Here is a 24,750-nt window from a genome sequence, read left to right on the forward strand (position 1 = left end):
TAGTACCAGACCCTCCACCAACCCCTCATTCACCTTGAAAACCAGTGTCAGTCACATCTCCCTGGCCCCCTAACTATTCCTTCAATTCCCTATTAAATCTCTTGTCTGAGAAGGGTAGCCTCCTGTAGCAGGAACTAGACTGTGACGTGGGAATTAAGCCCAGCTCTGCAGGTTGCATTTTCATCTTGTTCGTCTTCTCGTGTCTTGAGGGTAAGATGGTGTAGTGAATCCCACAGTTAACACTCAGCCAGTTCCCCACTATAACTAGGGAAAGAAACTTGAGAGGGTCCGAATACATCCATTTGATGAGTAGTTAACTGAAAAAGGGTTCATTTTGGTAAAACTTTTTCGCCTTTGAGTCATTTCAGTGAGTTATTTGGGATTCTTTAAAAAAGGTAAAGGAAAGGCATCAGAGGGCTTTGACACACTCTGGCCATATGCCAGCCTGCTTGTGCCTATTGGACTCAGCAGAGGGAGGCGGGCCCTGCGTTACCTCCAGGGCCAGCAAAGCTTTCTCCTGGCAATTCTGGGCGGGGCCAGTGTCTGGGCCACAGCTAGTCCAAGTCTGTCATTGAAGATCCAATCAAGCTCCTGTCTGAAATTCCACCTTCTTCTGTCCCAAGTGGTTGTGGACACCCCCAGGGGTTGGTATGGAGGACCAGGTGCAGCCGCGGGAGGCAGACAGGCTCAGAACATGTTTCCATTTACAGGGAACAGAACACAGGCCTCTGTGTGACTGTGGATCAATGTGCAGGTTGCAGTGATGAGTAGAGTAAAACCTCTTCTTTGAGCTCAGTATCTCTGGTGAACACAGGGAACTGCAGGCAACAATGCTGCTGAATACACCCGAGTACGCAGTCAGACATTTGTTCCATAAACAATAAATGTGTAAGACCAGTTACCTTGAGAGGGTGTCTTGCTCTGGAAGATGGTTTTAAAATGCCACATTTTTCAGGCTTCTAGGTATAAACCTTGGAGGCAGGGAACCTGGATTCTGCTTTCCTTTTGCTGGTCAACTGTCCAGTTCCTTCTGGGTCACTGAGTCTGGAGTGAGGCAAGAGGGAGGTTCTAGATTGTATTTTGCCTTAATCCTTTAATCCTTTTCTAGGTAATATCTCTTCCCCCAGGTAGCCTATTTAAAATAAAAAAAAAAAAAAGTATGTCTTTCAAAACAAATTGCTAACTGGCCCTATTCTGTGTAACATTATAGAAGGCATGTAGCCAATTGGATGAAGATTTATTCATGGTCTTCAAAAGTTTGAAACAAATTATATAGGTTTCCAGTTATGGTTTGGCATTAGTGTATATATATATATCTTCAGTTGGAAAAATCTTACAGGAGCATGACTCTTCCAATTCTAGTCTTTATTCAGGGTCTAGCTGTCCTGTAGCCACATCCCCTTTGATTGTTTTAGTAAACATCACAATAACCTTTATGCTCATTCCACAGTTTAAACAATACAGTACTTTTCAGTTGTTCCTTATCAGCTTTATTTATATTATATTTAACACAGATTTCAGATAAAAGAATGTGAATTCTCTGAAGCCAGGGATTGAACCTTATGTATTCAGTGCTCTTTGAAGAAAATAGAATAGGATCCATGTTGTTGGCCAGTTGATTTACTTTTGGATAATGGAGTACATTGCTTGTGATTCATGGTATTCTTTTAGTAGCATGTTTTTCACTATCATACATGGGTTCTTCAGAACTATTGTTGCGTTTCTTAATATCTCAAGATTGTTTATTCAGAACATCAATTAGGGCTGCAGACAAATTATTTGAATTGGTGTTGGCTAAAAATCTTCTAAACTTTGTGAGATCAAAAAATGTAATTATTAGCATTGATTAAGGGATGATATAATTTGTTTAGCGAGCTCTGATTTTGTGAATTTTTTAAAACATTTAAGTAAAGTATGTTCAGTTAAAAGAACAGCTTATATGATCATCCAGATTTACTTTCTACTTTACAACTGAGAAAAAGCTGCAGCTTTCTACAAAGCAGAGTATAAATATGAGGAAAATGGTGAAAGGAGGAGTGGTAGAATTGAAGAAAATGATGATGACGTGATAATGAAGAAAGGTAATGTTTATCAAATATTTACTATGGGCCATCACTGAGCTAAACACTTTACATATATTATCTTATTATCATAATCCTTTCAGATATTGTCTTTATTCTATAGGCACACAAGATCATAGAGAAGTTAAGTGACTTGCCCGAGATTGTACAGTTAGTAAGAAACTCTGGATAGGTACTTTGATTTCAGAAATTAAGGCTCTTTATCATGAGGAAAGAAGCAATGGTAATAAATGGAATTGAGAGTAGGTAGTTAACACATGACAACCAGCTGTTACTCCTACAGAAATTTTATTATTTAAATTTAGTCATTTAACAAGACTATACTTGCCACTATTGAAGAGTATGTGAAGATGAATAACTTGTTTTTAGTTTTAAAAATCTAAGCATAATTTTTATTGTATAGAATATTATGCTAAGGAAGCTATGATAGAATTATTATTTTTTTCTTGAGACAGGATCTCACTCTGTTGCCCAGGCTGGATTGCAGTGAGGCGATTGTGGCTAACTGTAACCTCTGACTCCTGGGCTCAAGCAGTCTTCCCACTTCAGCTTCCTGATTAGCTAGTACTACAGGCGTATACCGCCATACCCAAGTAATCTTTTAAAATTTTTCGTAGAGACAACATTTTGCTGTGTTGTCTAGGCTGTTCTCAAACTCCTGGGTTCAGGTGATCCTCCCGCCTTGGCCTTCTCAGAGTGTTGGGTTTACAGGCATGAACCACTGTACCTGGCCAAAATTGGTTTTTGTTAAAATCGTTTTTTGTGTGCTCTAAATGAGACTCAACAGCCACAAGAAGCCTTGTTGAGCCTCATTCTGGTTGCTTGATAATCACTCAAAACCTAGGGTTTTGTGTGGCTTTTGGGAGATATGCTGCTTGACTCTATTCACAGTTAGACATTATATGAATAAGGAGTTGTACAACTGAGTAGTAAGTGTCCAGAGAGCAAGAGACTATGGCAAAAAAGAGACATGAACAGATTCAGGAGCCCCAGGATTTGCAGTGTAAGACTGCGCTTTGGTTTTTGTCTACATAAAGTGAAGAGATATAATTATCACTGCCTGCTCCTCATTTCTTTCCAGCTGTAAAATTTGTGATGTATTCATTTATTCTGCAGATAGCTACCAAACTGCAGTGTATACTTCCTTCAGTGCCCATTACTGCTCTGTATGAATGCACAGAAACTAAGATGTGTGTTTCTATTTTTATCTTAGGTTTTTGAACCAGTGTTTTTGTTATTATAATTGCTTTTTTTATGTATGATACGTTGTATATTGTTGTTTAAAATTTTACATAAGCTTTGAATTATGTGACAAAACTTTTAAGACTTGAAATAGCTTTTTTTTTTTTTTTTTTTGAGACTGAGTCTCGCTCTGTCGCCCAGGCTAGAGTGCAGTGGTGCAGTCTTGGCTCGCTGCAACCTCCACCTCCCGGGTTCAGGTGATTCTCCTGCCTCAGCCTCCCAAGTAGCTGGGATTACAGGTGCACACCACCACACCCAGCTAATTTTTGTGTTTTTAGTAGAGATGGGATTTCACCATGTTGGCCAGACTGGTCTCAAACTCCTGACCTCAGGTGATCTGCCCGCCTTGGCCTCCCAAAGTGCTGGGATTACAGTCGTACAGGCATAAGCCCAACACCCAGCCCTAAATGGCTTTTAAAAAATAATTTATCCTATATCATACTGAGTACTTTTTGAAGTTTTGTACTTTATAATAGATTTTAACTCCAAATATTAGAATCACTTATGCAGAAGTTTTCATTTTTAAGACTCTTAATTCACTTTTGTAAAGATAGATCCAAACCAAATATTTAGAAAAAATGAGAACTTTGGCAGGAGAAAAAGTAAAAGAAAGAAATGCAAAATCGGCCTGGCGTGGTGGCTCATGCCTATAACCCCAGCACCTTGGGAGGCCAAGGCGGGTGTATCACCTGAGGTCAGAGTTCTCGAGCAGCCTGGCCAACATGGTGGAACCCCATCTTAACTAAAAAAATACAAAAATTATCCAGGCTTGGTGGCAGGCGCCTGTAATCCCAGCTACTTGGGGGGCCGAGGCAGGAGAATCGCTTGAACTGGAAGGCAGAGGTTGCAGTGAGCCGAGATAGCACCATTGCATTCCAGCCTGGGGGACAAAAGCGAAGCTTTGTCTCAAAAAAAAAAAAGAAAAAAAAAAGAAATGCAAAATCAAAGTTGTTAAATATTCAAGACTATTAACATGTAGTCTTCTTAGCACTAGTTTTTAACTGCTTTCACATGTAATTGACATAGAATAAACGGCACATATTTAAAGTGTACAATTTAGTAAGTTTTGATGTTTGTGTACACCTGTGACACCATCACCACAATCAAGATAGTGAACAGAGCCATGCTTAAAGTGTGCTCTAAATGAGACTCAACAGCCATGTTTGCCTCTCTTTCCACGTTTGTATTCCTATATTCTTGAGCTTTCTTCTGGGCTGCAGTTAAGTTACTTGCAAATAGTTTGAACCTTTGAGTGTTTGCTAGACCTGATCCAGAACAGTGTTTAGACCAGGGCTAATTATACCCCATTACTGAAGCAAGATCCTTCTGGATACTCTATTCAGTGCCCATGAATCATGACATTTTCCAGGCTGACTGGTAGAAGAGACTGTTTCCAGCCCTGTATCAGTGCTGTGCACTGTTCCCCTTAACCCTTTCTGGTGTTTGTTTCCCTGGCCTTGGGTAGTTTCCTCACCCACATGCACTGATCAGTACAAAACTAAGTACTCAAGGGGACCACTGCAGAGCCCCAGAGTCCTTATTCTATATTTTTCTCTCTTTGGCACTCTGTCCTATGAAGTCCAGCCTCTTTGATCATCATGGACTTTCAGCTCTTTCTCCTGAACTCCTGAACTTGGCTCAACCTGGTTTTCCCCTTCCTGCACAGCACCCTTGAAACTGTCAAAGCAGTGAGCCAGGGTAATAAAAATGGGACTCACCTGGTTTGTTTCCCCACCTCTCAGGAGTCACTGCCCTTCATTGCCTAATGTCCCATATCTTAAGGCAGGAGGAGTAAATCTGGTCCTGTTGTGTCTTTTTGGCCAGGATTAAATTATCTGCTTAATTTAATACAATTATGATAAAGATTGGTTCTTATGTCAGGATAGTATGATTTTCTTTAGAAGAACTAACCTGTAAAAGGCTGTTATTTAGTAAAAAGTTTGTGACTTAATAATATACCTTTGCTCATATGGTAATGATAGTTTAGTAGGGTTTTTTTTTAAGCTACCATGTATATTTTAATTAGGAAGACTGGCTTTGCATAGCTGAATGGTTACCACTTAAACGTTTGTTTAAAATTTTAGAATAGTAGGAGATAAAACGCTATATCTTAGATTTTACATGATTGAGAAATATATTGCTCATACACTAGGGATTTGGGGACATGCTTCTCTAATTAATAAAGCATAGTATTTATTTATTTTTATTTTTATTTTCTTTTATTTTTGTTTTCGAGATGGAGTCTCACTCTGTCACCCAGGTTGGAGTGCAGTGGCACAATCTCGGCTCACTGCAACCTCCGCTTCCCAGGTTCAAGCAATTCTCCTGCCTCAGCCTCCCGAGGAGCTGGGATTACAGGCACCCACCACCATTCCCGGTTAAGTTTTTTATTTTTAGTAGAGATGGAGTTTCGCCATGTTGGCCATGCTAGTCTCGAACCTCTGACCTCAATTGATCCTCCTGCCTCAGCCTCCCAAAGTGCTGGGATTACAGACGTGAGTTACCGTGTCTGGCCAAGCCTAGTATTTAAAGTCTTCTATCTTCCTGAAGTTTTTGTCAGATGGAATTGGTTATTACAAAATTAATACTAAATTTCTTTTTTGCCTAATTCTTAGAGTCATGCTAGCCACCACAAATGGACATAATTCAAAATAATAATGAATTATTTACTTTGTAAGAAATCTGCTTCTTTCTTTTAAGAAGTCTTTTTTTTTTGAGACAGAGTATTGCTCTGTCGCCCAGGCAGGAGTACAGCAGTGCAATCTCTGCTCACTGCAGCCTCTACATCCCAGGTTCCGTGATTCTCTTGCCTCAGCCACCCAAGTAGCTGGGATTATAGATGTGCGCCACAACACCTGGCTAATTTTTGTATTTTTAATAGAGACCAGGTTTCATCGTGTTGGCCAGGCTGGTCTCGAACTCCTGACCTCAAGTGATCCACCTGCCTCAGCCTTGCAAAGTGCTGGGATTACAGGCGTGACCCACTGTGCACAGCCTCTTTTAGGAAGTCTTATAGAAGAATCTAGGATGAGAATCAGAAATTTCAGATACCCTAGTTCTCTCTCTTGACACATTTTAGTTGGATACACATCTATTTTCCATCATTTTCAAAAGAATTCTCTTTTAAAAGTTATTTTTAAAGATTAATGATCTTTGAAACAGTCTAAAATATTGCTTTACAAACTGTTTTCTGCAGAAAGCTGCTGACCTGAAAACATTATGTTTGTATGTGTTCAACAGTAGAGGAATGATTCTGTGGTCAAATAACTGAAACAGTGAGTCAAAGTTAGGTGTTTTCAGTCCACCTTCATGAAACTTATTGTACCTAAGTGTCCAGGACAGTGTTCATGCCACTTATTACTATAGATGTGTTAGTTGCTATCATATTTATACTTTGATTTTTTTGTTTGATTTGTGGCATTTGTATGCAATATTTTCTTTTTAAAAAAATGTTTATTTATTTTTATTTTTGTAGAGACAGGGTCTCACTATGTTGCCCAGACTGGTCTCTCACTCCTGGGCTCAAGTGATCTTCCCACCTCAGCCTCCCAAAGTGCTGAGATGACAGGCATGCACCACTGCTCCCAGGTGAATCCAATTGTTTTCAACAAGTTTTCACTGCATACAGTATCTCATCTCTCCTGTTACAAATCCTGTAAGGATTGGGACAAGATATAAATATCAAATAAAGCAAGTCTGTTCCAGTCCTTTAAATATTGTTTGGTTAGAATTTTGTGGCAAGATTTAACACATAAACATTAAGCCTGGAACCAAATGTTAAAAAAGGAAGATAACATTTATTTAATATTATTATATGCTGTGTTAGTTGTTTTATATTGATGCTTGAAGGTAGATAGTATTAGTGAGGTTTGCAGAGGTTAAAAAAGCTAGTAAGTGATAAGAGTTGGGATTCAGTTTCTTGTCTTTTTGATTTCAAAACAGACTTTTTGCTCTGCATATTGTCTGTGGAAGAAGTAGTGTCATGAAAAATGAAAGATTAAATTAATGTTTCAAATTTTGGTGAAATCAGATATGGCCAAAAGAAAGTTTCTTGATTACATGTTAATTTATCCCTCATCTATTGGGAGGACTAGGGACAATGCTCCCATTTTAAGTCTAAAATTCTTAATGGTTTTAGGGTTTGAGTTACTTTCAGAGCTTTACTTTTACTTCTGAGTTCTTGAGACTTTTAAAACTTTTCATTTATTGTGGTACATTTTTGTTTTACTTAGTAAAATTCTAAAAATTAAAATATATTAAAATATTAAATAAATAATTTAATTAATTAATTAAAATAAATAAATTTAAAAATTAAAAATATTTGCCTGTGCCTACTGTGTGACAGGCATTGCACTAAGGCCTTTGGCATGACCTGATTAAGGATATAGATTCTTTTTTCATTTTTTTTTTACTCTCAGGATTTGCTTAAGGATATATATTCTTAAGACATCATTTTTAATTACCCAAATATTACCACAATTATTATAAACATTGCTCTGACCCTTGTTTATTAGTCTCTTGATTTCTCTAAACTTTTACTTTCATTTCTTCAGAGCCAAATCACTCACTCGCCACCCCGTAATGAGTAGCTCTTGATACTCTAAAGAGGCCATATCCATTTTACTTCTGTCTGTATCTTGTGGAATATTATATAAAACAATAAGAAATTTTATTCATAATTAATAAGTTTAGCTTGGCCTCAGTTATAGTATGTTTCATTGTGTATCCTTCTGTATTTGAAGCAAACATAGAGGGGATGTAAATTTAATAATTTATACAGTGTGCTCCGGTCCCTGACTGTTTACCTCAGCCTCAAACTTGTAGTCTTGGATTACATACAGTACTGCTTTCTCCAAGGCCTTTGCTCGTGTGTTCTTCCCACTATGCACACGAGTTTCCATAAATAACTTCCTATTTTGATTTTTAATGTCTACTTACTCTTTGTTTCAGTACGGGTATCACGTGTGGGACCGTCTTTGTTTTCTGTCTTTCCACTTTGTCCACTCTGCCACAGCATGTGTCAGGATCTCTTCCTTATTTTCATAACACCCTAGATATCTCTGTCATTGCTCTTACTGCATTAAATTTTTTATTTGATATGTTTTTGTCATGAGAATGAGCTTCTGCAAGGAATTATCATTTCTTTTTTATCTTTATATTTTCATTGTGTAGCACAATATTAGCAAACAGTAGAAGTCTGGTACATATTTGATGAATGCACAATAAATGGCACTGATTTTTATGTTTATCATTTTAAAAACTTTAGAATACAACTTTTAATTGTTTTACTTATTATACAATTTTTATTTCAGGACTGTATTATTCTTGTGAAAGACTCATGGGTAGATTTTCTCTTAAAATTGTGAAAAAGTTGTCAGAAGCCATATTTATATAATGATATGCAAAGGCCATGCCATGGTGAGGATTTTTTTCCCCCTAATCTCCACCATTCCTCCACCTCTTAGGATACAGATCTTATGAATGAGACAGAGTAAAGGACTTTAAGTTGGATAAAGATTAGGATTCCCTGCTGGCTAGTAATTATCAGAATCTGGATGGTTATTTATTTGGATGAAACGGTGCATACATTGTGTGCATCAAAAGTAAAGCATATGTGATTGTTAGAGGAATGTTTGAATTCCCCAGTGGGATGTCATGGGGTATGTTTATAAACTCCCACTAAGCAGTAGTTCTACAATGGAATTTCTCTGGCATTGAGATAATAATTTGCACAGTCAAATTACCTTCTTTACAAAACCCCAAGGAATCATGAGGGCCTAATCCTTTATTAATGTCAACCCACAGGCTGCAAGAAAGCGTAAGATTGCCATTCGAAAAGCCCAGGGGAAAAATGTGGAGGCCATTCGGGAACTGAATGAGTATCTGGAACAGTGAGTGTTTTACAAGAGGATCGTGTTTTGTTATTCTGATAAATCTTTTTTAATTAAAATGGAATTTGCATTTGATTTTCCTGTTTGTCTTCATGCTGTTCATTTGCAGAATATCTATACACTTACTTTTTTTTTCTTTTCCTCTCACCAGATTTGTTGGAGACCAAGAAGCCTGGCATGAACTTGCAGAACTTTACATCAATGAACATGAGTAAGTTATTAAACACACTTAACATTTTGTTGAGTGCAGTTTTCATCACTGTAAGTTCAGAAAGCACTGTGGTTTCCAGAGGATTGGTGAGAAGGTGTGAATCATGTTGTTTGAAATGAAAAACAAAACAAATCAACAATTAAATGAAAATAAATCAGTAATTTGCTGGTCATAATATGTGAATAGCTTTAACTGGGTCATTTGTGTTTTGCCATATTGTTTATGTTTAGGAAATAAGTTTTTCTTTCAAATATAGATGACATTCTTTGGAAGTAAAAAGGCCTGCATTTGCTAAGCTAAATTTATTTTTGGTGAATCAAAAATGTGAATTTTTAGAGTTCAGATTGTTCTTATAATACAAAGAGTATTATACTCCCTGCTGTTTAAAAATTCTGTCAATTGTATGCATGTATTAGCCTTAGTACTGAGAGAATCAACTCTTCCAAAGTAGAAGCATTCTGTTGCCTGGGTAAAAAACTGAGAATAATCAAGAATGTTGAATGCTGTAGGATCTTGCTTATTGGATGTTTAATGTTTTTGTTAGCTTTTTTATTGCTGTAGTGACAGGAGGAAATCCCAATGTGAGAGGATTAGTCCAGAGTCTTAGTGCAAGTTTGCTAATATTACAGCATTAATGCTAACCTCCATCTAGAGGCATGTTTTTTATTTTTTTTCTTAGTTCTGAATCTGAAGTATGACATTGCTTCTTTTCCTTCTTTTTTGACAGAATAGAATCAGATTCTTATGCACATTTTCTTGTGCATGAATATTTAACCTTGTTCTCATACTACAAACAACTGATGAGAAATAGAATGAAGACATTTGTCTGTTGTCTGTGGTCTATATATATAATGTGATAGAGAGGATTGAAGTCTATTTGCATAAGTCTAAGAAAAGTGGGAGCTAAAATAAAAGTAATAGCTGTGATTTAATGAATGTATACTATATTCTGGGAACATTTTTGAAGTTCTCTGCTATACTCTAAAACAGATACTCTGGTTTTGATTAGGAAATTATTTCCTGAATCACATTCAGTATAGATGATATGCTTGTTTGTACACATATGTAAACATATGATTTCTTATGCATGTGAGGCAGTGTATAATACTTATATTTAAATACATGAAATTGAATCTTTAGAATATAGTAAAAATAATTAGCGTTAATTTTATTTTGTTTCGAAAACAGTTGACGGTCATTTAACATTTTTTTGTACTTTTTAAAACTTTTCTAACTGAAAGCATTTTTAAACATTTCAAATTAACAAGGATTTTTTTTTCAAGTTAAAGGAATGCCTAATGCAGAAAATTTGAGAAACACAGTAAAGCATAAAGACCAAGACAAAAATTACATGTAATTCCAGCATCCTAAGTTAACTATAGTTTGAATTTTGTCCTTCCTTACCTTTTAAAACAAAAGCCCAAAATAAAACTATCTTTCGTAGTTTATACTTTCCCTTATATTTTGTCAAAAATTTCTTGTCACTATAACAATCTGCAGTGTGTTTTGAATGGTTTTATATTATTTCATCTTACCAGTTTACCCTAGTATTTTTAACCAGTTTCCTAGGGAGATATAAAGGTATTTTTATATTTTTATATATAATGCTGTAGTGATCATTTTTATTTTGTTTCCTTCTTTGAACTAAAATTGCTTGATTAAATAAGATGTATGTTTTCTGTGGTTTTGATAATAGTTCCTGATTGTTCCCTAGAATGTTAACATCAGTTTACCAGCACACCAGCGTTTACTAGAGTCCCTTAACAATATTGGATATTGTGATTCTTTTTTAATCTTTACAAGTTTGATAGGTGAAATTGGTTCTACCTTTTTAGTTCATTTTTAAGAGCTCTTTTTGTAAAGGAGAGTAACCGTATGTCGAAAGTATATCCTTGTTATATGCTTTTTAAATACTGACTTCTTAAAATTATAGAAACTTTACATTTTTAGAAAATCAGATTCATCAGTTTTTAACATTATCATGTCTGCTATCCTTTAATAGCTTAAAAAATATATCACCTTTTTTCCCCTACTTCATTTGCAATTTTATTTTTTTGCATGTATTTCTAATATTTATTTCATCATCAAATTTAGGTTATACCTTATTTTTAACCTACCATTAAATTTATTTATTTGTTTCACCATGTGGCACCATGTTCAGTTTTGCTTTGATTTGAATCTAAAGAGTTTATTAAAATAGAGGTGAATGTACACTTAAGAGAAATGAACTGAGAAATCTCAAAAAATCAAGAAATACAAAGATGTAGGAGCACCTGAAAAAAATTTTTTAGACGAAATGATAACTATGGTCAGCCTACCCTTTTATCTAGTATCACGAAAGTCTTTTTGGTCTTGAAGGTAGTTACAAAATGACCATTTATTTTTTCTAATTGAACACATAGAAGGAATATTTATGTTTAGGTGAGTGGAAATACATATCTACAGATTTTTTGAAACTGAAAATTGCAGTCAATTCATATGATTCATTTGACATGTTTGAGCAAGTCATTATAGGAGGAGTTTTTTGGTGGAATGTTAAATTATCGTAGGATATCAGTTTTAGCACCAGTCTCGTGGACACAGTGGCAAAAATGTAGCAGTTTTCAAAATGTTAGATATATTTAACATTTGATATTCTTTTCTGCATATGAACAGTTATAAGCTTAAGTATAATAGGTCACAGGCAGCTTTGGTAGCCTAGATCTAGAACTATTTTTTTTTCTTTAAGAGACAGATGTATGTTTTCTTACAACATTTCCCAGACTAAACTTGAGCTCCTGGGCTCAAGTGCTCTTCCCATCTCAGCCTCTTGTGTAACTGGCACTATGGGTGTGTCACTATGCCCAGCTCTGGAATTTTTAACTCCAAATAAATATCTGTAGTATAATTTTCATATAGCCCTATTTAATGTTTTTATAGAGAGAAAAAGGGATATAGAATTATGCCACATAACCGTTTTATATTTTTAAGTTACTTTTATAAGTTCGTTTCTGATTTATAAATTATAGTTTGTTTTTAGTTATTCCAGGGGTATATGTTACACCCATTGGCCATATTGAGACTCTTGTTCTAAAGTTTTAAAACTACAGTTAATTTTTTGTGTGTCAGCACTACCAATATGTATTATAGGTTAAGTATCCATAACCTGAAAACCTGAAATCCACAATACTCCAAAATCTGAAACTTTTTGAGTGCCAACATGATGCTCAGAGGAAATGCTCATTGGAGCATTTTGGATTTGGGATTTTTGGGTTAGGAATGTTCAACCAGTAAGATAATGCAGATATTTTAAAATCTGAAAAATTCTGAAATCTGAAACATTTCTGGTCCCAAGCATTTTGGTTAAGGGATACTCAACCTTTGTGAGCAAAAATACATTCACATTATGAAAGACAAAATGTTTTTACTCGATTTGTAATTGAAACTAGATACTGTACAGCAAGGAACAGTTTAGTATAATACATTTATTATGATTGTGATTATAGTTCCTTTTCATAGGTCCAGCCTTTTAAAATTCCTTATCAAAGGGAATTACCACAATTCTGTAAGGAAAAATCGTGATGTTGGTAAAGTAACACACAGTACCAAACACTGTAACCTTTAGTTATATATACTTTTGTAAGGAAGAGAAGAAACTTTATTTAGTTCTAGTACTGACTCTAACATTGTAATAACAATTGTTATTCTGTTTTAAGTAGATTCAAATTATTTTCACTTCTCTATTCTTAGTCTTGTTGAGTCACTGTATATAATGAATTAACTTTTCTATGCACCTAGAATAGTACTGGCTATGTATTATCCCTGACAAGATTGAGGAAATAGTCACTTTTTGTGTGGCCTAACAATGGCCTAGAAAAGCTGGACTAGACCATATCTTGAGATCCTTCTAGCCCTAATTTTATTTAATTCTATATTTTATCCACAAAATTAGTTTGATACCATACTTTGTAAAATTGGGGGAAGGAATCCTTTTCTCATATGTGATGCTAATTGATTTTTGATAAAATATCTTGGTATTCATTTTACCCTAAGAGCTACTACTACCTGCCCATTTTATCTTGCTTTATGCACCAGTGTCACAGTTGTGCTCAACCCATTTAAAGCTCTAAGAACTTTTATTCTTAGTCTCAACATGAATTTTTGGTATCATACTTTATAATTAAAGGAACACGTTTAGAAGAAAACTGTCTTTTGATAAAGTGTTTTAAGGTAGAGACACATTTTCCCTTTTATTTTAGAGTGATAAATAGATATTAAGTAGGTAGTCATAATACATTTGTTTTAGACATTTATTTAGTCATTTGTTCAGTCTTACTAAATACCTATCATGTGTCAAGAACCAATGCTAGGTTTTGAATTTAAAAATGGAAAGGGCTAAATAGCTGCATGATCTTAGATGAGAGTATATATATATGGTCCTTCATAAATCTAAAATGCTGTAATTATTAGGTAATCTGCAGGGTGTATTTTTCTCCTCAGTCCCTTTGGGTGTGACTGCTGTACACATTTTCATGTTACCATTGAGATCTTCAGTTTTTCAATGTTATGTGTAATGCATATAAACAGCATATGTAGTGGTTAAAGAGTACAGACTGTCTGGAGTGGCACAGTCTGGGATTCAGTTTACAGCTCTGTGCCTCAGTATTCTCAGCTCTAGCATGGTGATAATAATTTCCTTCTTCCTAGGATTTTGGTAGGATTAAATGAGTTAATACATGTAACACACATAGAAAATGCATGACACCTAATAAACAATTACTAAAACTTAGCTTATACTTGTGTGAAACAGGAAAATAATTTTAAAAGTATATCAGGCATTAGTGTCAAGGTAGATACTTTTGTATGTTGGTAACAAATGCCAAAAATAACTTTAGGTAACCTCTTTTTGTTGGGTAGTGTCATCAGTTCCTCACTGGGAAGAAATCTTGTAACACCTGTGTTCATTAGGATTTCCTGTAGATAGTGAGGATAGTCACATGGCATTAAACATTTAAAATATATTTAGTGAATTATAGTCACATGCTTTAAAACGTTTTTCCAGAACTCTTTCTGGCAGTTCTCTTTCCTTAGGTTTTCAGCAAGATTTTTGTTTATTCTACCACAAGATTAAATAGTAGCACAGTGTATATCAAAACCAACTTGATCTATTTTTCATGGGCTTAGAAATTTATAACTTTATTATAATTTGGCATTTGACAGTAAACTTAAGTAATGAGAGAAATCTTTGTAATAGAATATGTTGGTAAATATATGCCTGTGAAGAATTTTTAGTGAGTAGAGAATATTTAATAAAGTATTTATTTTCTCCTTACACATTAGCTGTTTGAATATTTTTTTAAATGATCAGTCAACTTCCAGAAGTTGTTCTATATACAACTTGATCCAAAGTCTTGAAGCCTTTCTTATTAGTAATGATGAGATGTAGTAGGAGTGACCCAATTTTTAAAATGCAGTATCTATTGATTGTTTACAGGCTGCTTTAAGATTTAAGCCTGTGTTTATTAATTTCATGATAAAATTTAATGTCATTGATATTTATGAAGGTCAGATGACAAATATTTTATTAATAAAGCTATGTAAATTATTTTGTGAATAAATTGTTTAACATCACTAAAGTTGTTTTTAAATTATTTCAAGGTTTAACTAAAATAAAAATTTGTGACTTTTAAAATTAATTTCTCTTCTTGATGTGTTTTTAGCTATGCAAAAGCAGCGTTTTGTTTAGAGGAACTAATGATGACTAATCCACACAACCACTTATACTGTCAGCAGTATGCTGAAGTAAGTGTTTTCAGAACAATGGCATGTAATTTTATTTTGGTTGCTATTCGGTATTATTATGGAACTAAGAATATTTCCTTCATGTTAAGCAAGTATATGTTTAAAACATCTGATGAACATTACATTGTGAGAATAAAAGTTTAAATTTTTTAACATTGCAGTGGTAATACTGACTTCAATTAAGACATACTTAAAACAGTGAAATTCCTTGTATTTTTATATTTGTGTACTATTTTCTTTCCTAATTATAAGTTATATCACATTTGCCACCACTTAATGGCTTCTGAGACATTTATAGTGATTATGATTGTTAAATCCATATTCAGGGAAATTTGTATTAAAGCCAGTTGGGACATAGGAAGTATTTATTTAATTTGCATACTGTTAAGAATAGCAGTACAATTGAATGCTATAAGGCTAGAAGGGATTCATTATTAAAGAATGTCCGTACAGATTATGAAAGGACAATTCAATATTTAAGTCCACATTTATAATGCCAGTAATAGAAAATACAATGTGAAGTGAAGCATTTGTGAGGCAGCTGAAATAGAAATTATTCTGGCTTTTTATTGTGGCAGCATTTTTGTTTTAAAAACTACTCAGTCATCTCAATGTTCGTAGAACAGAATAGCTTTTTGGGGGAAGGTTATGTTTGAAATTTTAGATTAGCTTTAAAAACCTTTAGGTGAATTCTTTTAACATCTTGTATTTGTTTTTAGAGAGAATATCTGTTTCGATTACTTAATGCCTGTGGTATGATGAAACCATGCTATATTTCAAAGTAGTAAAATAAACGGTTTTCAGCACTTTGCAATTTTTAACAGGTTAAATATACCCAAGGTGGACTTGAAAACCTCGAACTTTCAAGAAAGTATTTTGCACAGGCATTGAAACTGAACAACAGAAATATGAGAGCTTTGTTTGGGCTTTATATGGTGAGTTGCGGTGCATGTTTAATGTTATTTTTAAAAATCTGTCACTTAAAATCCATTCAAATATCCCCTCCAATCACTCCTCTCCTGTTTTTTGTATTTTATTGATAATCATATAATATTTTTCTGTAATTAATTCTGAGCAATAGCTTGTAAGCCAGTTTTATTTTTGAATGTTACTACAGCCTGTTTGACTTTTTTTTTTTGTAAACTATCTTTTATCGTATCAGAATTGAAATCTGCCCTTATAAAATTAAATAGTAACAGGAAAAAAAACATGATTTCTTGTTTTGATATTCTTGGGTTTATGCCCAACATTATTGTATTTCTTCCCTAAATTATAGTTGTATGACGTATTTTTAAACTATGCCAATAAAATACATTAGAAATAAAATCCCTAATATATAAAATTAAAACATTTTTTATGGTGTAGAAAAACAGTTTGTAAATTGTGGGAAGTATATAATGATCTCTTGTTTAGGAATGCCAAATGCAGAGTTTAGAAAAGTCGATTAATAAGAGTATGGGAAATGGAGGAATAATTTGCTGACCTTTAAGACATGTATATAAAGTGAGCACCTCTCTAAAATAAGAAAGGCTGGGAAAAATAAACTTTAAGTCAGTTAGTTCTTTGAATTTTTTATTTATCCTGTTCTTTTGACAGACTTCTTGATAAGTGTCTTCTAGTTGCAGCTCAGTGAAAAAGAACGGATTGAAGAAATGGAGATAGGAAGAAATAAAAATGAAATAATTTTTAAAAAGGAATGGCAAAATATGATTAGAAAATGGTTCAAATGTATTTCAAGAAAATTTTCCTGGATTCTAGCAAAGCGAATTGCAATGGCTTGAAAATATACTATAGTAGAAGTATCTCTTTATCAAATACATACTGATTTTAAAAACTATATAATATACAACATATTATTAATAATAGTTTATACATAGCACTTTATGTGCTGGGCCTTGTTCTGACCTGTATTTTTTATTTTAAATCAATAAATCCTCACATCAAGTATTTGAGTAGGTGCTCTCAATACTATTCTCAGGTGGTGAAACTGAGACACGGATTTAATTAATTTGCCCAAAGATGGGCACAGAGCTCCTAAATGATTTGAGTTGGGTTTCCAGCCCTGGAAGTTAACTCCATAGTTTTTCTCGTAACCACTGCATCTACTAAAATTCATAAGAAGAAGGTAACATTAAAGTCATAGAGGTATAAAAGTGAGATTTGGGGATATAGATTCTTCACTGACAGAGACGGAGACATAGGTGAAAGAGCCTATAGCACAGCCTGGCATAAAACAAAGGCTTAACCTTTTTTTGAATCACATGGTCAGATTCTTTTAAGAGTAAAATATATTTAAGAATAGGATTAAAGTTATATCTTACTCTTCACAGTAATATATACATTTAATAATTAGCATATGATTTTGGGGTTTTATGGATTCTTTCACAGATCCCAGATTAAGAACTGCTCATTTAAATACATTTTTAAAAAGGAGAGGGTGGATCAAATTGCAGGGACTAATTGGTTCTCTGAAACACAGTTTGAAAACTCATGGTATAGTGAAAAGAGAAATGGATTAGAGATAAAGATCTTCTTTATTTCAAAGACCCATTATTTTGCTTTGGTCAAGTTAAATCTCTCCTATTGGACTTAAATTTCTTTTATCTATTAATGTAGGATGTCAGGCTAAATTATTTTTGAGTTTCCTTTTTCTATAAATATTCAATAATTATGTGATTCTGACATAGGCAAGCTTATGTAATTCAATAACAAGAAATAATACCAGTAATATCCTACAGTGGTAAAGTGCTTTTGGTTTATAAAGTGTTCTTCTATAGCTTCTTTATTTAAACGATACGGAGTTTTACCTTTAAGAGCTGTTAGAGATACATAATTAAATAATTTTAGGTATTATTTAAAATATATTTTCCCTTTCCACTATTTTGGATTTATACTATATTTTAAAATGTATTTTCATTTTTAAGCACTAATATTCAATTTTATGTTTATATTAAAAATTATTTTGGTACAGTTTTTAAAAATTCTTTATTATCATCCCATTGCAACCATGTCCCTTATGTTTTTGATTGTCTTGACTAGCAAAAAAGGAATTTTGCTTTTGATGTTATTGTTTGTTTTTAGTCGGCAAGTCATATTGCTTCTAATCCAAAAGCAAGTGCAAAAACGAAAAAGGACAACATGAAATATGCTAGTTGGGCAGCTAGTCAAATAAACAGAGCTTATCAGGTTAGTATTTATTGATCATTTTGCTATGTAGGTCAGTTAATGTATTTCTTAGTTTTGTTTCTACAAACTACAAAGTCAGATGTCTGGCATTGGACTTATATGCCTTTGGGGCTTTATGAAATGTATTTTGTGTAGAATTAATTTGTGATTTTAAGACTACCTTTTTATCCCCTCAAGAGGAATCTCTTAGTATTATTAGTTCATAATTGACCTTACAATCTGGAAATCTCAGTGGTTCTGCATTTGGCAAACGCAAACTAATTCTAAAAACTCAGGATAAATAAATATGTCGCATTTCAGAAGCAGATGGGGTATGTGAGTATATTTTTAATCATAAGTATCTCAAGAAATAGAAAAGAAGGAAGAAAAGCCTTAAAGTAAACTAATCAAACTGCGTAACAAAGTTTGTGCAGTCTGCTTATACTTCAGATCTTTTACTGAAACTTCTCCATTTGTATCTTCGTTTTCTAAAGCTCATCCTTAGCAGATTTTTGGGAAATTATTTTTCATGAGAAATTTACTCATGGGAAAACACATCTTCTTATATCTTTAGCCTTATTTGTCTATAGCCTTTATATTTAAAGGACAGTTTGGCTTTTTATATACCCGTTGATCCTTTACCTAAGTATCTTAAGCATATTGTTCAGTTGGTTTTTTGTTTGTTTGTTTTTAATATGGACGAGATCTTGCTACATTGCCCAGGCTGGCAGTGAACTCCTGGCTTCATGCGATCCTTTTACCTCAGCCTCCTAAGTAGCTGGGACTACAGGTGCAGGCATCACCATGCCCCACTGTTTCATTCTGTTTCAGAATAAAATGTTGCCGTCAAGAAGTATGATGCCATCTTGACTTACTTTTTGTCATAAGTGACTTTTTGTCTGGTTACCCAAAGGAATTTTTTCTTTATCTTTAAAATCCAGTAGTCTTACTACGATTTGTTTTATTGATTCTTCTTGGGTCAGTTTTCCCAAATACACAGTACACCCATTTAGTACATCAATTTAGCCCTTTTAGTTGAGAAAAGTTGCTTATAGAATTACAAGTATTTTTTTCTCTGCTTCGTTTTCTTTTTCAGGGTTTCAGTTACAAGTATATTAGACTTCATTTTTGTATGTCCTTTATTATTCATTTTCCTTCAAATTATTTTGTCATTTTCTGTATTTTATGTTTTCTCCATAATTTTTTATGAAGTTGATTCATATTTTTCTTGTCCTCAATGTTTAAATGAGGTAGTGTTCCTGGACTATTAGGAGGAGATGTTTATGGAATGGCAGGAAGTTGGAGATAGATTAGGGTAGCTTTCCCAGCTTGGCTATTCTATGGCTACCTCCTTTTTTGGCTAAAGAGAACTCAAATATGACCTCTTTGTGTAGCCAGTCTTTCTTAGAACTGAGTGTGAATGGAGAGTCTGTCTTAGAACTGAGTGTGAATGGAGAGTCTGTCTTAGAACTGAGTGTGACCCGGAAAGATTTTCTGTCTTCAGCCCACTCTTCTGTTTCTAGAGCCCTCAAGATCTTGAATTCTGAAGTGTTGCTGTCAGCTTTAAATGTTACATATTGTTGTTACAGTTTGTGTTTCTTCCTTTTTGTTTTGTTTCTTTCTGGGATTGCTGCCTCTGGGCATCGCTCCTTTTCTCATCTCTCCTTATCTGAACCATCTCTCCTCCTTGCCCTGGTGTTTCTGTCCTGTTAGGTTTGGTTTCAGTTTTTAATTGTTTTTCTTCAGGGTATGAAGTTTTGTCCTTCTGGAAGAGGATGTTTGCTAGATATTTTAGAGATTTTAAGATAGTAGATGGTTAGACTTGTCTAATCTCACATTTGTGAATAGTTTTTTACACTTATCTTTGTTTTGGAGCTTATGAAGACTTCTAGGCCCTTGGCAGATGCATCATCTCAGGTTTTCTTGTTTCGTGGATTAAGAATTCATGATTTGTTTGGTTTCTGGTTTCTTGTAGAGTAGTAGGTTGTCCTCTATTTCTATTTCTCCTACTACACAGTTGTTAATCTTTTGTAGGTCGTGCTGCCCTTGATGCCATAGTCACATTCTAGGGTTTAGAAAATTGACACCTAGTTTTTTTGGAAATGTCGTCTGTGGGCTTGGGTTCTATTATGTTGGTTTTGGTGCTGGCTTTTTATTGTTCGTTTTTGCCCTTCTGGTTGGAGAAAATTGAGGAGATTTAAAAAATGTAATGCCTCCATAATCACATCATCGAAAGTCACCTTTTTGTATTTTTATTGTCTGTTACAGAGCATGTTAGTTTTGTTGGCACATTGTAAGTCAGCGTATTTATAAATATTAGCGAGACTGTGCTTCTTCAAATGTAGTTTGGGATAGCTCAGATCTGTAATGGAGTTCCACACAGAGTAGGCTTGGGAGTATGTGGGAGTGTGTGATTTAAAGGTAAGATTTGTATAATATAAAAGTAATGCTGTGCATACTACATAATCGTTTTTAAGACATTTATGAGAAACAGCTCTTCAGAGTGCTTTTTTGACATAACTATTTTAAAATCAATTTTTACTAAATTACAATATAGAAATAAGAATTATAACAGAAAAAAAGGATGCAAGTAATAAATGTGCCTTTCAGTGACTAATCTAAGGTAAATATATCCAGGCTAATAAATATAAACACTGCAGCATCCCAAAGCCCTCTTGGTAAGTCCTCTTAATTTCTCCTCTTGTTTTCCTTAAGAGTACTCACTTATAACCCTGTAGTTTATGGAATCAGCCAATATGTATTCTTTTTTGTCTTGCATATTTCTATCATTCAGTTTATGGGATTTATCCTTGTTTATGTCTGTAGTTCATTCATTTTCTTCTACTGTAGTTCATTGTATGAATGTTATACTTTGTCTAGTCAGTTATTGCTATGCATTTGGAATATTTTCTGTTTGGGCTATTTTGAATAAACTATACTGAATATTGCTGTACAGATCTTTTGGTGGACATGTATGTGCAGTTCTTACTGTATGTGCAGTTCTGTATATCTTTGAGTGAAAATACTGGGTCAATAGAATATATGTATATTTAACTTTAGTAGTTAAAGGCAGTTTTCCAAGTTAGTTTGCTCCCACCAGCGGTAAGAGTTCTAATAGTCCCACATCTTCACCAACACTTGGTTCTGTCAGTCTTTGTAATTATAGCCATTCTGGTACATGTGTAGAGTGGTACTTCATGGTTTTATTTTGCATGTCCCTGATGATCAGTTCCATTTGGATATCCTCTTTCATGAAATATTTTTCTCATTAGTATTTGTATGACTTATTTCTTTAGTTTTTTGCTTTGAGCCCTTTTTTAGTTATATATATAAGCAAATATATATAACTTTTTACTTTTTTGCTCATATGATCTTGAGGAATAGAAGTTCTGAAATGAAATGTGTTCAAATGCCTCAGTTATTTGTTTGTGTTTTTTGTGTTCTGTTTAAGAAATCTTTTGCTACTCATGGTCATAAAGAATTCTGTGTGTCTTCGGAATTTCTATTTTACTTTTCATATATAATCCACAACCCATATGGAATTGATTTATTTTTAATTTTTAATTTTTATTTTTTTGAGACAGAATCTGGTTCTGTCGCCCCGGCTGGAGTGCAGTGGCATGATCATGGCTCACTTTGCCCTCAACCACCCAGGTTGAGTTATCCTCCCGCCTCAGCCTTCCAACTCGCTGGGACTGTAGGCACATGCCACTGTGCTCAGCTAATTTTTAAATTTTTTGTAGAGATGAGGTCCAGCTGTATTGTACAGGCTGGTCTCAAACTCCTGGCCTCAAGTAATCCTCCTGTCTCAGTCTCCCAGTGGAGTGCCAGGATTATAGGTATGAGTCACTGCATCTGGCCTGGAATTGATTTTTATGTATGATATGAAATAGGGGGTCAGTTGCTCCCCATATGGATATCTAGTGTTTCTGTCCATCTTGTATTCTATCATGAGTTCTGTCCATGGAAGCTAGTTCAGTGTAGTTAAAGAGAAGATTACAGATGCTGGACACATGTTGTCTGGGTTCCAATTTTGACTCTGATATAATTATTAGCTATGCAAACTTGAGTAAATTACCTAACATCTCTTGGCTTATCTTTTCTTCTGCAAGATGGCCATAATAAAATACTCTGAGAATTAAAGAAGTTAAAACATAAGTTATTTTGGTTTTCCTTCTCCTTGTCTCTTCAGTGTGACAAGACCCCCTTGAGGTGTGTTGAGGTATAATTTACATGTAATCAAATGCATATATTTTAAGTATACAGTCTGAGTTTTAACAAATATGTATACCCCCTTACCAGCCCCCGACTCCAAATAGTATTTTCATCACCCAAGAAAGCTTCCTTCTGCCATTTTGCAGTCAACCTCATCCCCCACTGGGAGATAAACAAGCACTGATTTGATTTTTATCACCAAACATTAGTTTTGCCTGTACTATAACTTTGTATAAATGAGTTTATAGGCTATGTGCTCTTCTGTGTCTGGCTTCTTTCACTCAGCATGTTTTTGAGATTCATTCATTTACAATCCATTTCATTTTTCCTATTACTTTGTCTACCCATGTGTTTTCCACAAATTATATAAAGATACCAAGCAAAGTATCTCAGTTATTACAATGCATGAATCACTGACCTCTGAATTTGATAAGCAAGTTTTTATTATTTGGTTGTGTTTGTGTTTTTTCTGGTGAGTTTTCTTGTAGATCTTACAGAGAATTTTGAAAGATTTACTTAAGCAAAATCTAACTGTATGAAAACAAAAATACAGAATTTGTGAATCATGTAGAAGAGTATAACTTTCAGAGAATGACATTTTTGATAACTAGGTAAATCTTTGGGATCTCAGTGAGAATTTCTTAATCGTATCTAAGCATGTAAACCAGTATAGAGTATATGATATTTAATATGTGATTTTTCTAGATATTTATAAATTAGGGAATATTAGGTTTCAAGAACTGCTTTTCTTTCTTTGTTTCCACTTAATGATGAAACAGAATATGGCTACTATTTGCTCTTCAATTAGGTAATTGATTTAACATGTTCAGTAGAAGCAGACACATTTGATTAATGCACATGAAAAACTTTAATGTGAACTTACTCACAATGATTTTCCAGATAAATGCTTCTTTGGTGCACAGTTAAATCTGTGCTAGTGATTTATATGTTATTTATGATTGCAGCGGTGATTCTGTTACTGTCCTTTTGGGAAACAGAAAATTAAATCATGATTTGGGAGAAAAAATGATTCTGACTTAATCAGTTAAATTGCCATACAATTCTGGAATAGACAGAATAATTGCATGTCACATTAAATTTGAAGTGATAGATTTATATTTCCAACTTTCTTTTATTTGTTCTGACACAAGTAAATTCATTTGGTTTTTTCCAAATTGCACTGGTTGTGAGTAATGTTGACACCATTTTAGGTGACTCTTTAAAATTAGCTAATTTTAAAAGATCACACTGTATTATTTTTATGTTTAAGTATAAACCAAGAAAAATACTGTATTTAAAAATACATGTTATGGTTTTAGCTCTACAGAATTTTTTTTATTTTTACTTTGCTATTTAAAAGCAATTAGAATAAATGTTATGTGGTAATGTTACTATGTGATGTCCTATTCTGTACCCCTAATTTTCTCAGAATCAGACCTTTAAGTATCTGATTAGGACCATTCCTATTTATATTTCATAAATGGTGATAAAAGGAAAAGCTTTCTATTTCTGGTAAATCCTTGTGTATTGTGTAATTTATTGACTGGGTAGCAAAAGTAGTAAGCATGCCCCACAGCCTTTCGTCCTCAGGGGAAATTATAAAAGGACAAAGTTTTAAATGTGATATTGCTGTTACCGTATTTAACATATGAATTCCTTAAATTCGTGATGCCTTTTGAAAGGCAAGGTGATATTGATTTTTATGAGAAGTTTTTTTTTTCCTCTGGCATTTCCACTAGAAACATCCTTTATTTACTTTTTCAAATCAGGATTCAACTACAGAAACTAATCTAATGGTTTAGAGTGTAGGAAGTGTGAGGGAATCATAATGTAAAGCTGTAGCCAGAGGGGTCAGAGACAGGTTACCAGTTCCTGAAGCCTGTTGCTTCTATGATGTTACCTGTGCTTGATCACTTAATCTTTCTGAACAGGTCATGAGAAGTTTTCCAAATTAAGGTAATTACAAAAGACAAGGAACACATCGTAAATCAAGTACTAAGTGCTTAAGACAGCATTGTTATTTGAAGAAATGATCAGTCACTTGAAAATGTATTGAGTGGTTTGATGTTAACTTGAAAACACTAGATGTTGCTAATACCAAGTATTTTAATCATATTTAACCAGGGGGAAAATGGGTAAAGTATATATATATAAAACAAACTTT

The 24,750-nt window shown here is 34.0% G+C and overlaps 1 protein-coding gene across 3 annotated transcripts in view; it reads left to right on the forward strand.

Annotated features, from left to right (window-relative positions):
- Positions 1-24,750, forward strand: part of EMC2 (ER membrane protein complex subunit 2) — a 51,040-nt gene that overhangs the window by 24,062 nt on the left and 2,228 nt on the right. The window contains exons 6-10 of one of the 3 annotated variants that reach the window (XM_025394889.1): positions 9,129-9,214; positions 9,366-9,425; positions 15,125-15,206; positions 16,031-16,141; positions 18,288-18,392. In XM_025394889.1, coding sequence (XP_025250674.1) covers positions 9,129-9,214; positions 9,366-9,425; positions 15,125-15,206; positions 16,031-16,141; positions 18,288-18,392 — 444 coding nt within the window. Of the gene's footprint in view, positions 1-9,128; positions 9,215-9,365; positions 9,426-10,152; positions 10,459-15,124; positions 15,207-16,030; positions 16,142-18,287; positions 18,393-24,750 lie in introns of those variants that run through there. The other 2 variants (XM_025394890.1, XM_025394891.1) reach the window with 2 other exon arrangements.

This window comes from Theropithecus gelada, chromosome 8 (assembly GCF_003255815.1).
Source record: "Theropithecus gelada isolate Dixy chromosome 8, Tgel_1.0, whole genome shotgun sequence".
NCBI lineage: Eukaryota > Metazoa > Chordata > Mammalia > Primates > Cercopithecidae > Theropithecus > Theropithecus gelada.